Below are 16,711 nucleotides of genomic sequence, written 5' to 3' on the forward strand. Positions count from 1 at the left end.
CACAAACGAGATCTGCTCCGTAAAGACCCAAGGGACAATAAACATCATCTAAGGAAATGAGTCTTTAAATATTTGTAGTGCTCATTAGAAACAGTCTGCCAGCTTTGGCCACAGGTGGACAGCTGGAGGAATACACATCAGACACAGCATCTCCCTCCAAAGCATCATTAACACCTTAAGTGTCCAGTACACAGAAATACATCTTTTCAGCTCTGTGCTGCTGTATCATTACTTACCACAGTTCCAAGTCATGTACTTGGAGGCAGGATCCAGGACCTAAAGTCTTCTCTACTTCCATGCATAAACCATACCTGAAAAAAACGTTTTAGTATCACAGCTACACTGAGGAATTATAAACCAACAATCCGAAACAGCAGAGGAGGCAACTGCAGGTGTTGGAGGTCTTTATTGAGATTATAGCACAGATACACTTCTATAGTTACCTTTCCACTTTTATACGATAGTTAAAAATGCTTGCTACAGTGCACATATAACTTAGTAACCAAGAGAACCCAAAACTTAACTGCAGTTCAAATAAATAAATAACCTAAGGTTGAAGTTTATATTTTAAAAAGTAAAAGGAACTGTACAATATGAAAATATAACAATACATAAACATTAGAATCTAAACTTTTGTAGAAATAAAACTGCTATTTCCCATACATAAACAGTGCAAGAAATAAAATTCAGATAAGCTTCTGAACTGGGCATTTAAACAAGTCTTGAATTATCATGCAGACATAGCATTTTAAGCCATGCTGGTTTCTATTACAGCATTAATGGTACCCCTTTTACTTGAAAAACTGATAGCCATTAAGCTCACTGTGACAACTGCTGCCAATCCACTCTTTTCTACAGTACATTATACACAGAGGTATTCTGTTGCATTCAAAAAGTAAAATATATGTTTCTAAAGAAACAAATAGGAAAAACCCAAAATTGGTATTTTACTTTTTCCAACATGTTAGTTTGCTCAGAACAATGTCATGTAGTAAAAACAGCAACATTTCTACCCAATCTAGATGCAAAGAAAGTAAACCCCACGCTATGTACCAGACCATCATCAAGATGCAGTTACTGCCTAGTCACCTTTGAAGTTCAGAATTCATCACTAAAAAAGAAGTTGTGGAGATGTTATAAAGTTTGACATCTTGAGGAGTGCTGAATATAATAAATCTGAAAAAACAGTGGTAGCAATTCATGTTGTGTGTGTGTGTGTGTGTGTGTGTGTGTGTAACTAGTTACATACAAACTTAAGTGTTGTCCAGCGTCAATTTCTATATAAAACTCTCATCGAGGCAAAGACCAAGGAATGCAATTAATACCAAACTGTAAACACATCATTCAGGTTAGAGTGCACATCGACAACAGAAGAGTTCTCCTCATAGACTTTGGCAACAAGACTACAACAGGTCACAGCAGCATGAGTTCACATGGAAGACTGAAAGCACTGCAAAAGAATATACAAAAAACACCAAGACCTCCTAGAAACCGGAAAAATCTGTGACAAGCACCCCTCCTCTCTGTAAGACACTCTCCTGCTCAACTGCTGCTCTCTCAATGCCTAGTTATTATTACTTGGGTTTTACAGTTCTGTAGTCTCAGGTCTCTGTGCTTTAGCTGCATAGGTTGCCTTTGCACTCTAGCCATTGTAGGTCCAAAGGGTTACAGTTCTGTCTGCAGAGGATGACAAGAAGGAGAGATCTTGCGTATGCCACCTGCACTGAATAACTTTGTCCTTGTGCTCTCCTACCACCATCAGAGGAAGCTGCTTTGTGAGGTCTCCTGTAGCAGAAGAACATCAATCATTAGTCATGTCATGAATTTATATCCCAGCTTTCTGTTGTTGTGCCCCCTCCTTTTTGTTTTCTTCCCCCCCCCATTTGTTTACTAAACCTTACATATATGTTTCATCTTATAAAGCATACTTTGACCCCTCTCTCTCTCACTCACACACAGAGCATAATACAAGGCCCCAGCATTTCAGTTTTTTGACATTACTGGACACTACGAATTTAAAATACAGGAATTCACAATTTTCACACCATGTGATTAAAATTTAATGGTCCAAAACCATCAAGTTGCTAAGATGTACCCAACATCCCCTCTCTTGTTAGCTCTTCTCCCCAAAATAAGCATTATCATTCTGTTTTTCTTTTTTAAAAGGTCCATTTTATGACTGCTGCCTGAAAGCAATGGCCACCTCATCAGGCAACAGTGGCAACTAGTTCTTCTCCAATATTTAAACCCCCTTCCCAAAGCAAGAATTAGTTCATAGCCCACATTCTTAGCAACACAACTTTCAAAATGCCAACAGACACAATCACATTTATATACACTTCAAACCCTTCAAAGCTCTACTCTCTTATCTTGTTTTTACCGAAAACCTGGTATTTGAACCCAGTTCTCCTACAGCTTCAATATTAAAAACACCAAGTCAAGAACTACCCTTGTGCTCTTTGCAGTACATTACCTTGCAAGTCTGTCACCTTTATTTTCATATCATACGATCCTGTAAGCAGGTAGTGTGCCCCCGGGGAGAAGCGAACAGAGCGAACATCGCTGGTGTGCGGGTGGTAGCTCTGCACCATCCGTCCTCCACGAATATCGTACAGCATGCAGCTGGAGTCCTCCTGCCCCGTAGCCAGGAGACGACCACTGGGATCAACCGCTACTGAGGCTACAGCGCTTCCTATAGGAGAAAAAACACATACATGTACAGTTGTGCAGATAGCCCTTTTCTAATAACAATACATTGTGAATAACTGTGTAATACATTGTGTAAGAATACCAAATGCTGGCCTTAACCTTAAGGTGATCCTACCTACCTACTGCTATCTTAAAATAAGACAATTTATTATGTTCTAGCACTTAAAACTCTGAAGCCATAGGTCACACCAGAAGGTAGCAAAGCGACCATTAAGTAACTGTTTTGTCAGAGGAAATACACAATAATGTAGAAATAATGCAAGGAATTCCACGTCCTCCCTCCGCCCCCAGCCCCTGGTTCCAATAAACAAATCTGAACCCAAGTAGTTCTTAACAATCCTTCTGCAGGTTTCTAGAGAGTATGAGTAACCAGAGTAAACTGGCAGAAATGGCTGCTTCTTCCCACCCTTGCCTTTGATTCCAAAATAGTTCTCTGTTCTTTTTTTAAAATGTTAATGTACTTGTAAGTGGCTGTTTTGAGTCAAGATAAAGGAAATGTGACTTAAAAGAAACAGTCACCAACAAACACAACACAGAGTTAAAGATCTCCTCACAACTTCTGTCTCTTAAAGCCAAACCTCCATTATGCAATGCAAAAAGCCTTCCATTCACTCTATGCTACACTTTGACATCTTGAAATATATTTTTATGCAAGAATGGTCGGAAGCAGGATAGCAAAACCTTACCTGTTCCATGAAATGTTGTTCCCACAACACGAACACAGCTTGGCACTCTCAGATCCCAGAATCTTACAGTCTTGTCTTGGGATCCAGATGCGATCATCCAGCCGCTCCATGTATAAAGTGCTAAAATATGACCTGTGAACAAGAACTTGTTTATTTCATCAAGTATCAGTAATCAAACAATGAAATATTACAGTTCTGATTCTGGTTTTGCATTCAGAGATTTAACAGTCCTGTGGGAAATCTGCCTGTTGCACGATCTAAAATGCCACCAGTATAGGCAATACCCAGCTCTGCATCTTCTCTGGAATGAAGCATGCGCTCCCTCCATTAAATTAACAGCCAACATATCCAAAAACAAACACTCCCCACCTCCCCTCTAAATACCTTAAGAGCCACCTGGAAAGGGAAAAAAAATAGTCTTGCTAGAAAGAAAAACACAAAGACATAAACTTCATTATAATGTAATACAGACTTTCAAAGTGCTCAAGAGAAGTGACAACATACATACCAGTGTGGCCACTTAGAGCGTGTAGGCCCTGTCCTCGCTGACAGTCTGTTGTGTAAATATTACAGTCTCCTGCTCCAGCGCTTATTAAAATAGCACCACCGCTTTCTGGGCCTTCCATAAAAGCAAGGTCTCTGATTGTCCCATCATGCATGCTGAACTCCAGATCTGGTCCTAAACTCATTTAAAAAGCAAGGAACAAAATATTTATCACTGTTGGTGCTGCAATCTTTAAGTAGCTACAGTGGTAACGCAAACTATTTTAGGCAGGGGTGGGTATACTACCAAGTAAAAACATTGCTGTGCACTTTCCATACGATACTAGAGTTTTATACACTTACCACAGTTACTAGAGTTCAAATAAAATGTTTCACAATCTTATTTCTGAGTGTTGCTTGAGCTTCCTACAGTTCTTAAAGCTCAAGCAAAATGTACACAGGCTATCTCCACAGCCAATTACAGCCACAGTTTACAGAGTACATTTATTTCTTTCTCTAAGCAACAATTAACTAAAAGGGCTTTCGCTACCATGAGGGAAGGAGCATTAAGAACTCTGAACCACATGGGACAAGACAGCTTCAATTCACAACATTAAAGATAAGACCCATATTCAGCATATTCATTAGGAGGGTTGGGCACAGAATATAGTATTTGCTGGGATAGAAGTTTTCGACTTTCAAGATGGAGAAGAAGATGACAGAACTAGGCAAGAAAAAGGGGAATTGGAAATAAATTTTTACTAACAATCAAGAACTAGAGTTGGGCAAGAACATGCGCTGGTTTTACCGTACCTAGGGGGACAGAAGGTACCAGAAGACAGCACCACACCAGGGAGACTTGCAAAACAAACCCAAAATGCAAGAACCGAAACTGAACAAAACCCAAAATACAATCCTCAACCACCTAGCGGCTCTTTGCTGGACAGACCACAGTCATGGTGGAAGAGACTATGCTGATGGTGAAAGAGAAAACAGACTAAGCTAAAAACCTATGAACTACATAATCAATGTCTTTTGAAAAGCTTTGCCAAACACTGTGCAAATGATTAAAAATTGGGTTTTTTTTACATTAGACACACACAGTACCTGTTGCATTACAGGTTTCTGCATTAAAAGGCAGTACTTTCACATATTTATCATTAGAACCAGTAGCTAGCAGCTGTCCACAAGGACTCCAGGCTACACAGTAGATTGATCCTTTATGATGCTTGTTCCTTTTGAAGCGAACTACAGGTTGTTTAGGAGTGTTGTAAGCACTAGGAAAAAAATAAAATAGTAAAAATGTTATTTTTTAAGGAAAAGAATGTATTCTAAAATAAAAATACCATTTTTCAGTAACATGAAATACATTCGATGGTTTGCATTGAAACGTACATGTGATCTAAGACAAAGAAAAGAACCTTCTCCATCCCATTTTCTCAGTTTTTCCTAACGTTCCCACCATATTTGTGATTGGACATGCAAAAGAACTTACACAGTTCCTTCATCTATAAAGGGTTAATACAGATAAAATACAGTAATTATTAGCTACATACAAATGAAACCTTATCCTCCAAGATCTAAATTGCCAGCGTTTTTCTTTACATCCTTCATACTTTAGTCTTATCCCATGGCCATCTTTGAACATGTTTGAGTTCCATTAAGCAACAGTAGGCGAAGAAAGCTCGTAAGACACGCACCATCTCCAGTGGTAGCCTGTGCAGCTCCTATGGCTAAAGGCTGTGTTTGGGACTAAACCATTAGGATACAGATTGGAAAATCCAAATTCTTGAAAGCAGCAATCAGAAGCCTGTGTAACCCCTGTGTGTGTACAGATAGGTGTTTCTCTTGCCACTTCCCACCCACCACACATGATGATCCCTAACTGAGGATTGGGTTTGGTATGACAGCGTAATTATGGCTGGGCTCCATATACTCATGTTTGGGGCTGTTGTTGGGCTTAGTGGTACTGTAACTATCAAAACTGAGGCCTGCTGTCTTATCCAAAAAGCTGTTGTCTATGCCATCATCTCTGACAGAATGAGTGAGACTCGTCAAGCACTTAAGAGTGGTTGAAGGATCAAAAAAATGCTTTTGCGTTAACCCTAGCTGGGAGGACACAGAATAATGCCCTAAGTTAAGTACTGTCTCTTCTTTGACCGCTAAGTAACAGAAAACCATACAACAAAGTAATGCACTCATACATGCCCGTCATTATGAGCTATGCATTGAATATTACTTGCTGTACAATGCAAGTCTCAAATCTTCACCCATCTATTAGAAAATCTAACAGAGCAGTCTGTGCAAGGAACACACGTCACAACAATATGTTAATGCAGGAATCTTCACAGCACCTAAACATAATCTACATTCTTATTTCTGAAACCAGATCAGCTTTACACATAGCTGTAATGAAAGGAGCAGTCCCACTAATACACGTTTCCTCTATTTCAACTGATTAACTTCCTATAACATTATTTCTCTGTTCCTATAGCAGAATGTAGTCAAGTGATTAAGATGAAATACTGCTGTATATAACTTGATACATTCACTCCAGTAATACTGACAAAGTCAACAAATTCAACTACTACTGAAAAAATCAGAAATCATTTGACATACTGTGTCTGGATATGAAATAAATACTGAGATTTCCTCAATTCTCAGCTTGTACTTCTTAGTGTTTTTTTTGTCTTTTTTTGTCTTAAGCTTACAGTCTGCCAAAACATTTCATCATGGGATTTACAAGTCAACAGACAGATTGCATTATCTTAAAGATACTCTAATCTTTGGAACAACCAGAGTCTAGACATGCCTTCAGGATGTTTCATGGTTTTCAAAAAGCTGTAATTGTGTACCCTATCTGGTAAATAGTTGCTTAGTTGTACAGCGAAGCTTTGTTGGGATTTCTTAACGCTTTTTTTGCACTGTCTGGCAAACTGCTGTATGGTTCAGAACCACTTGGGTTTGGTGGGGTTTCCTTGTTTGGTTGGTTTTTTTTTTTTCTTTAAAGGTACAAGAGTAGTGTGCTTTTTTCCATAAGACTGAGATTAAACACTGATAGATATACACTACAGTTTGGCAGTTGTTGCTTAAACAATCACAGTGCTTCCATGCAGCTGATTAGCAGCATGTGGTCTCTGTGCTAGGTAGGTGCTCCCATGTCCTGACAAAGGCAGTGATTCTCAGATGCTGCCTTTGCCTCTTAAATGCAGTGAATCCAGATTCTGTGTGACACAGAAGGCATTAGGCCATTTAAGAAGCTCTGTAGTGTGTGCTAAATGGTAGTCCAATTGTATACACAATTGAAAAAAGAGTCTTATAGAAAGTGGAAGCAAAGACAGGTGGTCTGGGAAGAGTACAGGGATGTTGTCCAGGAAGCTAGGGACCAGGTTAGGAAAGATAAGGCCCAATTAGAATTAAACTTGGCTAGGGATATTAAGGGTAACAGAAAGGGATTCTACAGGTACATAGCAAATAAAAAGCAGACTAGGGAGAATGTAGGCCCCCATGGGAAGCTCTTGGGAGAGCTAGTTAAACAGGATTTGGAGAAGGCTGAGGTTCTGAATGACTTCTTTGCCTCGGTCTTCACTGGCAAAGGCTCTGACCACACCACCCAAGTGTTGGAAGGCAGGCACAGGGACTGTGAGAATGGAGACCTTGGGCCCACTGTAGGAGAGGAATTGGTTCAAGACCATCTTAAAAATCTGAACATGGGTCCTGATGAAATCCATCCACGGGTCCTGAAGGAGCTGGCGAATGAAGTTGCTAAGCCGCTGGCCATCATATTTGAAAAATCATGGCAGTCAGGTGAAGTTCCCAACGACTGGATAAAGGGAAATATAACCCCCATTTTCTAGAAGGGGAAAATGGATGACCCGGGGAATTACAGACCAGTCAGTGTCACCTCTGTGCCTGGCAAAATCTTGGAGCAGATTCTCCTGAAAGACATGCTAAGGCACATGAAAAACAACAAGGTGCTTTGTGACAGCCAGCATGGCTTCACTAAGGGGAAATCCTGCCTGACCAATTTGGTGGCCTTCTATGATGGGGCTACAGAACTGATGGACAGCGGTAGAGCAGTTGATGTCATCTACCTGGACTTGTGCAAAGCGTTTGACACTGTCCCACACGACATCCTTGTCTCTAAATTGGAGAGACATCTATTTGATGAATGGACCACTCAATGGATAAAGAACTGGCTGGATGGCCGCACACAAAGAGTTATGGTCAATGGCTCAATATCCGGCTGGAGACCAGTAACGAGTGGTGTCCCTCAGGGATCGGTGTTGGGACCAGTCTTGTTTAACATCTTCGTCGCTGACATGGACAGTGGGATTGAGTGCACCCTCAGCAAGTTTGCCAATGACACCAAGCTGTGTGGTTCGGTTGATACGCTGGAGGAAAGGAATGCCATCCAGAGGGACCTTGACACACTTGTGAGGTGACCTGATGCCAAACTCATGAAGTTTAACCATGACAAGTGCAAGGTCCTACACCTGGGTCAGAGCAATCCCAGGCACAGCTGCAGGCTGGGCAGAGAAGAGATTCAGAGCAGCCCTGCAGAGAAGGACTTGGGGGTGCTGGTCGATGAGAAGATGAACATGAGCCGGCTTCAGTGTGCACTTGCAGCCCAGAAAGCCAACCGTATCCTGGGCTGCATCAAAGGGAGCGTGACCAGCAGGTTGAAGGAGGTGATCCTGCCCCTTTATTCTGCTCTTGTGAGACCTCACTTGGAGTATTGTGTGCAGTTCTGGTGTCCTCAACATAAGAAGGACATGGAACTGTTGGAACAAGTCCAGAGGAGGGCCACAAGAATGATCAGGGGACTGGAGCACCTCCCATATAAAGATAGGCTGAGAAAGTTGGGACTGTTCAGCCTGGAGAAGAGAAGGCTGCGTGGAGACCTCATAGCAGCCTTCCAGTATCTGAAGGGGGCCTATAGGGGTGCTGGGGAGGGACTCTTCATTAGGGACTGTAGTGATAGGACAAAGGGCAATGGGTTAAAACTTAAACAGGGGAAGTTTAGATTGGATAGAAGGAGGAAATTCTTTCCTGTTAGGGTGCTGAGGCACTGAAATAGGTTGTCCAGGGAGGTTGTGAATGCTCCATCCCTGGCAGTGTTCAAGACCAGGCTGGACGAGGCCTTGGGTGATATGGTTTAGAGTGAGGTGTCCCTGCCCATGGCAGGGGGGTTGGAACTTGATGATCTTAAGGTCCTTTCCAACCCTAAGTATTCTATGATTCTGTTTCTACCTGTCACTTGTCACATTAGGTCATGCATTGTAACTTAGACTAAGACTGCAGAATCAATCTAACCTTCCCCAATGGTTACAATAACAAGCTGTGTGAGAATAGACCACGGTAAATACAGAAGCATTCATTCTACTGAAAGAGTTTTGCACTGCTTACCATCCAAGAGGATATTTTCTGGGCTTAAAGCCCAGCAAGTCAGCTTGTACCCACTACTGGAGAAGTCAATATGGTGGGGTTTTTTTATGTAATGGCAAAAAATAATTTGCAGTTAAATTTGAAAAGCCACCTTACTGATGATATTTAAAGAGAAAAAGTAAAAACCAACTACATCAGATTACTGTTTGAATCCTATAGAAGCCTAAACATGAGTCATAAACTGGGAAGCCATCCTTGATATGTCACTATGCATGCTTGTAGCTCCTCCTAAAATTGTGAGATTTTAGATGCCTGCATTTCCCCCCCATTCGGAGAAGATCACCTAACTGCAACACAAAGTTGAGATGGAAATATTTATTTCCAAGTGAAAAAAATATCCCTTCCTCTCCCCAGTAAAAAATGAATGAAATTAAACCAGAAAAAACACAGGCACACAATAAACCACAAAAGAAGCTTTTCCTGTCAAGGACCCTAAGTATCAGGCCAACAGTGTTTATAGTAACGATGAGCCAACAGACATGCTCTGGCAAATTTAGCCATGGAAGCTGAGGAAGATACTGCTTTCTCTACTGTTAAGTCTCTCCTCCTGCCAGAAACTGCATCTCCTGAAGCCAAATTTGTACTGGCTTGAGCACTGACACGCTTTCTCCCACTTTTACAGCTGGAATGTCAAAACCAGAAGGCATCACAGGGAATACAAAAAGGCCTACCTGCTGAGACAAAGGTAACACTGTTATAAGGAGAAGTGTGCTACTGTGCTGGCATCTTGCCTGTAATTGGAGACCAAAACCGTAGCCTACAAATACACACATTCTTAAGTGCATCTTATTTCTGTTTGGCAGCTCACATTTCTAAGGAGAGCACTGCATTATTACAAAATCAAAATAAAGGTGTGAAATGTACAGATAGCAGTAGCTACAGGAGAAAGAGGTGCTATCATACAGAGAAAAATGATTCTGCAAGATTTCTTACCTTGGGTCAATTACTTCTGGATAGGCACAAACTCTCAAAGTTTTTGAGTTGGAGCCAACAGCATATAAACTCCCACTGGGATGAAAGGCTACAGCTCTGACAGCTTGTGTGTCTTCTAGAGTATTAATGCAAATGAACTGCTTTTTTGATTTATCATCCTGTGTAGAAGGACAACAGTCAAATTAGGTTCTCCATAATGAAACTGGACATTCAGAAGTGGATGTAACTGTTCTGTAGATTAATGTAAGTCTATTGTACCAAAATAGCAGCACCAGCCTCAACACAATTGTCTACTCCAGGTCAAGGAATAGCACACTAAAAATCAGCTCACTAACATTAGATTAACATTTCTCTTTGTCCTCCAGGCTTCCAACAGCTTTTGTTCTTCTAAACAGCCCATCTCAGACACATGATATTAAAGTTTACTTCTGTGTAAACACGTTTGATTTGCAAGGGGAACAAAGCTCCATTTTTACTGAAAACAGTCCAAGTCATAAACACAGATTATAAAACAAATATAATACTGAATGTAAGAATTTGCTTTTCACCCTGTAGATATCAGAAAGCTGTCTTTATCATATCATCCTCCTGACAACTTCATCACCACCTTTATCAATTTATTTATTTATCTGATGCAGAAATTTTGGAATGTAGTTATTGCAAAGTTACTTCTCTAACATTGGACCACACTGACTGCAGTCCAGCAATCAAAGTTTCAACCTGGAAAACATAAAACAATGGACATAGAAGATGTGCATTGGAATCTCTGTTGTACAAGAAGCTGAGAGCTGGGACTGTCTGGCCTTGAGATCAGAAGGGCTTATCATAGGAATTGTGCATGTAAATCTCATCAGTTTATATAAGTACCTGACAGGAGGAGTGAAGAAGAAAGCAGCAAAACTATTCTCATTGGCAGCCAGTAAAAAGACAAGAGGCAATGGACACAAATTGAAATACAGGAAATTTCATTTAAACTTTTTTGTCATTGTAGAAGCACAATGAGGGTGGTCAGACATAGGAAGAGGTTCTCCACAGAGGTTATGGAGTCTCCATCTTTGGGGATACTCAAAACTTTGGCCACAGCCCCAAGCAACATGCTCTCACTGAGCCTTCTTTGGGCAGGGGGTTTGAACCCAGTATCTAGATCTCCCTTCTCAATGGTTCTGTGATTCCAAAGGTTATGCATCAACCAAAATTCATTCTAAGTACCTATTAACGATGAGGGGATGTCACATGGTCAGGTTTAAATACTCAATCTTGTGAAAACACAAGCTGTGAAGAAAACTCACCTCATCTCCTCTTGTCCGTGTTACATTCCCTGAAGAGTCTTCCAAATGGGGCTGGGTGGCAGCATGGTCTGATACACTGTTTTAATTTGGAGAGTTTAAATTCACAAGACAGGAAAAAAAAAACCTAACCCCAAACCAAGAGCAGGGACAGATTTGTTTTTAAGCTTTGGACTGAATTACAGTTTCAGTCATTCTCACAAGTAATTTATGTGGACACAGGTTATTAGTGTCTGATTCTTTATCATTAAACTATTATTTTTACAAGGAAGGGGCTGCTCTTTTAGCAGCAGCTTTGGTCATTGAACAGTGAATGCAAGTTAAAGATATTTGTTTTCACTCTATGACATACATATACATAAACACAGGAAAAAAAATGGCTGTTGCTTTCACGTCAGCACCACCTTTAGTTAACAGAAAGAAGTCCCATTCCCACTCTGCCCTGCCTCTCTCCATCTAGCTTTTACTTTATAAAAAAAGCTTCTAGAAACTTAGTAGAACACAAAATGACAAGAACTATATGGATAAGATGGAATAAAAGTCAGAAATAAAAAGTGAGCATAAAACGTAAACCATAACAAAGAAACCACTATTTCTTATTGTCCTGGGTTCAGCAGTAGCAGTCACCACTGTTAAAACCAAAATCATTTATAAACCCTATAAAAATGTTGCAAACACTGATCATGAACTAATATCCCTAGTCAATGACAAATTCATTTGATACCTAAAACTAAACCCTGACAGCTACTCCCACAGTTTTAACAGATGGGTATTTCTAGTCCTGAACAGTCTCATATAACTTACGTCTGACTCCCCTGCACAGGTGACTCTTCAGGAAAGGGTATCTGGTTAGCTGCTCCACACTTCCGAGGAGTGCTTGTACTAACGTTTTGGCTACCAGTTGTCCTGGGACTACCATCTGAAGGTGGCGTTGTGAAGTTATTTGCTGGATGGGCAGATGCATTCCCTTTGCTCCCATTACATTGCTGGCTAAGTGTTTGTACATCATTTCCAAGATTGTCCATACCTATATTTAATTCTCCTAGTTTCTGGATAGATCTAAGAATAAATGACAGGAAAAATAAAAAAGTTCACCAAAACAGGTTATTAAAAGAACTTGAGGAGGGACAGGAGCAGGTGGAGGGACAATCAACAGAAAGCTCCAACCTGTTAAGAAATTGTTCAGTAAGGTTCTGTTGCTGGTCAGCTCCATCTTCTTGATTTACACCTCCTTCCAACAACATTTGCTGGTACAATTGTCGTTGCTGCTCTTTCTGTTCTAAATGCTGCTGGTAACGTAGTCTTTGTCTGTAGTATTCCTGAAATTGCTCTGTAGAATCACGAAGCTAAAAAGAAATGAGAATTACTGATGAAAATTAAATAATTGCAGAATTTAACCTACTCACTTTCTGGTTCATTATTTCACCATAGGAATCAAAAGGCCCATCAAATTCTCCTCTGAGCAGCAATGCTTTCATTCTTCCTTAAAATCAGATACAATCTACATACTAGAAAGGTAAATCACTGTCAGTCTGTGCTATATACTCTGTTGAATTAGTTCCACCATAATTCAGAAGGAGACTTCTCTTTCCTACAAGACTTAAGTATTATTTAAGATCAAAACAGACAAGAGACTGGAAACAGATAAACAAATAAATAAAAATGAGAAAACAGTGTAAACTACATTCCAAATTCCAAGTTCTATTTTCACTACAAACTTAGTATTTTCTGCCACGGACACCTCCCTGCCACCAGCCTGCAGAACCGATTTACCTCTCCCAATAGCCAGCCTTGAAGTGGTCTATCCAAGCGTTACATCTTGCTTTTGAAATCGGTGCCTTGTTCTAATTCCTCACGTTCTGAACCAAACACAAACACCTGAGCTGTCTTTCTCACAGCCTCTTTCCTCTCATGGACTATCTTTAGCTTCCCACAGGGCCACCTCCCCAGGACTCAGTGCCTTCTGCATTCCCCAGTCTTCACTTCTTTTTTTTTTTCCCCACTAGTTCCAAACACCACCATCATAAAACAGCTGATAACACAGTAAGAAATGAACAGAAACACCCTACAGAAAACCAAAAGCACTTTAGTCCAAGACCAAACTACCAACACTGAAGTACAATACATTTTATAAAAAAACCCAGCCAAACTGCAGATTTACCAAACAGTAGGAAAAAAAGTAGTAAAAGGAAAAACCCTGGTGGGTTTCTTTGTTTTTCCATTTTCAAAAGTGACATCTTTGTCATCTAATGATTCTAAGTGGCATAAAGACACCCTGGTAACTTTGCATTAGTTCAACCAATTCATGCAGAAGATCCTTCTTTGTTACTACAAGCCTTCTCATTTCTTGTAAATAAAGTCTCCTGCATGATGATTCTGTGTTTTCTGACATACTGATTTTGGTTTATATTGGATTTTCTGGCCCTGTTGCATTTAAAAACGTTTACAGTTTTCTGTTTCCCAAGATGAACACTTGCAATCGACTAACTCAGCAGTTACCTCCAGAAATCTAGAAAGCATTAATTCTCTGTATTTTGAGTATGTGAAATATCCCCCAGTCACTGGGTTATAATCCTTCTAAGCAACAGGTATATTATTTTCTATACTTCTTTCCATGACCAATATGTGTTTGTTGCAATTGGATTCAATCCTTTGACCCTCTGGATTCTGTGTCATTATTACCGAAACTAGCACCTAAACCTAAGGTATGCTGCGTAGATGTTCTGCTCTTTAAAATCTGGCTTCTAACTCAATCCCTTCAAGAACAGTGCAAAAATAAACCTGTTCAAGAAATTTAACTTCTTACTTTCACAGTATACATATATATCACTACAGTGTGGAAAACAAAACAAGGTAAAATTGGATGGGTACTATCTTCTTTTCTACTTCTGTTGGATAGTCTGGCCAAAGTCTTCACCTACAGCACAGCATCTCCTGTCTTCATTCTGTCCTACTAATTCTGCATCTGGATTTTTGCCTTTTGAAGCCTGATCTATTACACCTCTAGCTAAGCAATTTCCACATTCCACTTATTCCCAGTGTGCATACACAATACTGCTGCAGTAGAGAAGTTGCTCAGCAGAGTCCTCGAGGGGCGTGAAGTCCTCAAGTTTGGAGTACTTGTCTAACCCTCCAGTAGACCCCACTGCCTCACTCAAGTATCCAGAGTGTACAAGAATATAGCCCTGTGAAGACTAAACTGGTTTTCATTACCATATAGATGTCATAAGCTAAGACAAAGTCTCATTAAGAAAATCAAACTGGAGTCTGCAAAGAAGACTGATTGCATACTTGATGTTTTTCATCATTCCTGAATCAAGAAACAGATACTTAAAGCTGTGGAAAAAGACAGGTAACTTTATCTTATTGAGCTGTTCTTTCACTGTCACCATATTGCTGTTAAGGAGGAAAAAAAGACAAAAGAGGATAGTCAAGGCACAAACCTTCAAACATGAATCCAAAAAAAGGTTATGATATTGGATTCTGAGTAGCAAAGACAAAATCGGGTAATTCCCTACAAAATGTAATTTCTGTGTCCCAGACAGAAAATTATGTAAGATGACCTTTGGAATTTGGTATTACCACCAAAAATGACAGGCTACATGTCAGACTCCTCACTAACACAGAAGATTCTCAAGCACTGTTTAATGTAACACTTCAAGCTTGCATTAGACTCAAATGACAGCAGAAATTTTTATGTAAAAGAGTAGATTCTTACAGTTTTTCTACTATAGTAAAAACAGGATTCAAAGCAATCCATTATCACGCATGGAGTTCTTAACACAAAGGCAAATTCTTATGAAGTGATTAGAACCCAGCTCAACGTGCCTCATTATTTTTAAGCTAACAACCACTACCTCATTTTTCTCTTGTTTGGCTGATCCCTGACTCTGTGCTCCATTAAGTGGTTCATTTTCTGGAACTGAACTCTGGCACGAAGTCTCACTGCCGATGGGATGCTGTTGTTCCACGGGAGTATCGCTTATTACAGCAACATGAAAAAGAAGAGAAGCTTAGTTGAGAAAATATAACAGTGGAAAATCCCCTAGTATGTAGAGAAATATAACATTCTAGAGTAAAATCTGATTAACACAAGTGTGCAAACTACTTACGTCACAAAACAGAAGATACATATGAAAGTGCGAGGCATTTTTTCCCTAAGAAATGGCTTGCACCAAATGAAATAAACCCCTAACAAAAAAAAAAGCACAGCCAGCCAATGAGCTTTGTTCACACATTTTCCAAAAAGCTGTAGCACCATGGGGTATCCAAATTCCTTCATTTCTACCCTTTCAGTTGATCTATATACCCTGTAACAAACAACTTATTCAAGACCCTCTAACGTCAAATAATTACAGGTGTGGAACACAGGCTATGGGGCTAATGTCTTCTATAAGATAATAGTTTAATTACCACTACCAATCTAAACTTAACCTTCACCTAAGTGGTCACTCTAAACTGACCTTCACTGAACATTCCTGGAAGTGCTACGAGGGAAAATGTTTATGTAAGTTTTGCTATTCTCTCATTATACAAGTATTTCTGCATGGAGCTATCAGCAAGTGTGCAGAACACATTACAACTCTTGGATTCTTATCTTCATGTTTGTCAACTTAAAGCCCTCTTCACTGACTTGAAACAAAGCTCTTTAGGAATTTATTTTAAACTTTCTGGGTATCTCTGTATAAACAACGGTAACTTGGCTGACTAAAAGACAAGTAATTACTTGCTGAATACAACTTATAAAAGAAATATCATGTGCATGAGCATGATGAAGCAAGGGCTAGATTTATGTATCACTCAGCTTCTGAGCATCTACCCTTGCAAATACTGCCATTTAAGTTGGACACTAAATCTGAAGTTGGATTTTCTTCTGAAAAATGTAATGCATTTTTGAAAACTATGAACCACTTAACCTAATTCTAATCTTCAAGAGATGTGTTAATGAAAAAACATGTTAAGAACAATAAATGTCACTTAACACTGCATGAAAACGCTTACACAAAGAACAGGTGCGGCAAGTTACCACTTTATTTTGCCCACAAGATAACTCTGCAGAATTATTCTAATACACTAATACTGACAAGGGAAACATACACTAGTGTAAAAATGTCCATTATCACTGGTGAACTGACATAAGCACACTGTTGTTGGGTTTTGTTACTG

General features: G+C 39.8%; 1 protein-coding gene across 3 annotated transcripts in view; it reads right to left on the reverse strand.

Annotated features, from left to right (window-relative positions):
• Positions 1–387: 387 nt before the first annotated feature.
• The window catches only part of WDR47 (WD repeat domain 47), a 28,768-nt gene continuing 12,444 nt past the window's right edge, over positions 388–16,711 (reverse strand). For 2 of the 3 annotated variants that reach the window (XM_061345999.1, XM_061345998.1), the window contains 10 exons: positions 15,400–15,526; positions 12,713–12,891; positions 12,350–12,604; positions 11,549–11,624; positions 10,260–10,417; positions 4,986–5,155; positions 3,904–4,074; positions 3,396–3,527; positions 2,474–2,692; positions 388–1,785 (listed from right to left, as the gene is read on the reverse strand). In XM_061345999.1, the coding sequence (XP_061201983.1) occupies positions 1,643–1,785; positions 2,474–2,692; positions 3,396–3,527; positions 3,904–4,074; positions 4,986–5,155; positions 10,260–10,417; positions 11,549–11,624; positions 12,350–12,604; positions 12,713–12,891; positions 15,400–15,526 (1,630 nt within the window). In that variant the 3' untranslated portion in view covers positions 388–1,642. The remainder of the gene's footprint in view (positions 1,786–2,473; positions 2,693–3,395; positions 3,528–3,903; positions 4,075–4,985; positions 5,156–10,259; positions 10,418–11,548; positions 11,625–12,349; positions 12,605–12,712; positions 12,892–15,399; positions 15,527–16,711) is intronic. The other variant, XM_061346000.1, reaches the window with a different exon arrangement.

This window comes from Neopsephotus bourkii, unplaced genomic scaffold (genome assembly GCF_033783945.1).
Source record: "Neopsephotus bourkii isolate Nb327-2 ecotype Australia unplaced genomic scaffold, CSIRO-AGI_Nbou_v1 NB_250, whole genome shotgun sequence".
Taxonomy (NCBI): Eukaryota; Metazoa; Chordata; class Aves; order Psittaciformes; family Psittacidae; genus Neopsephotus; species Neopsephotus bourkii.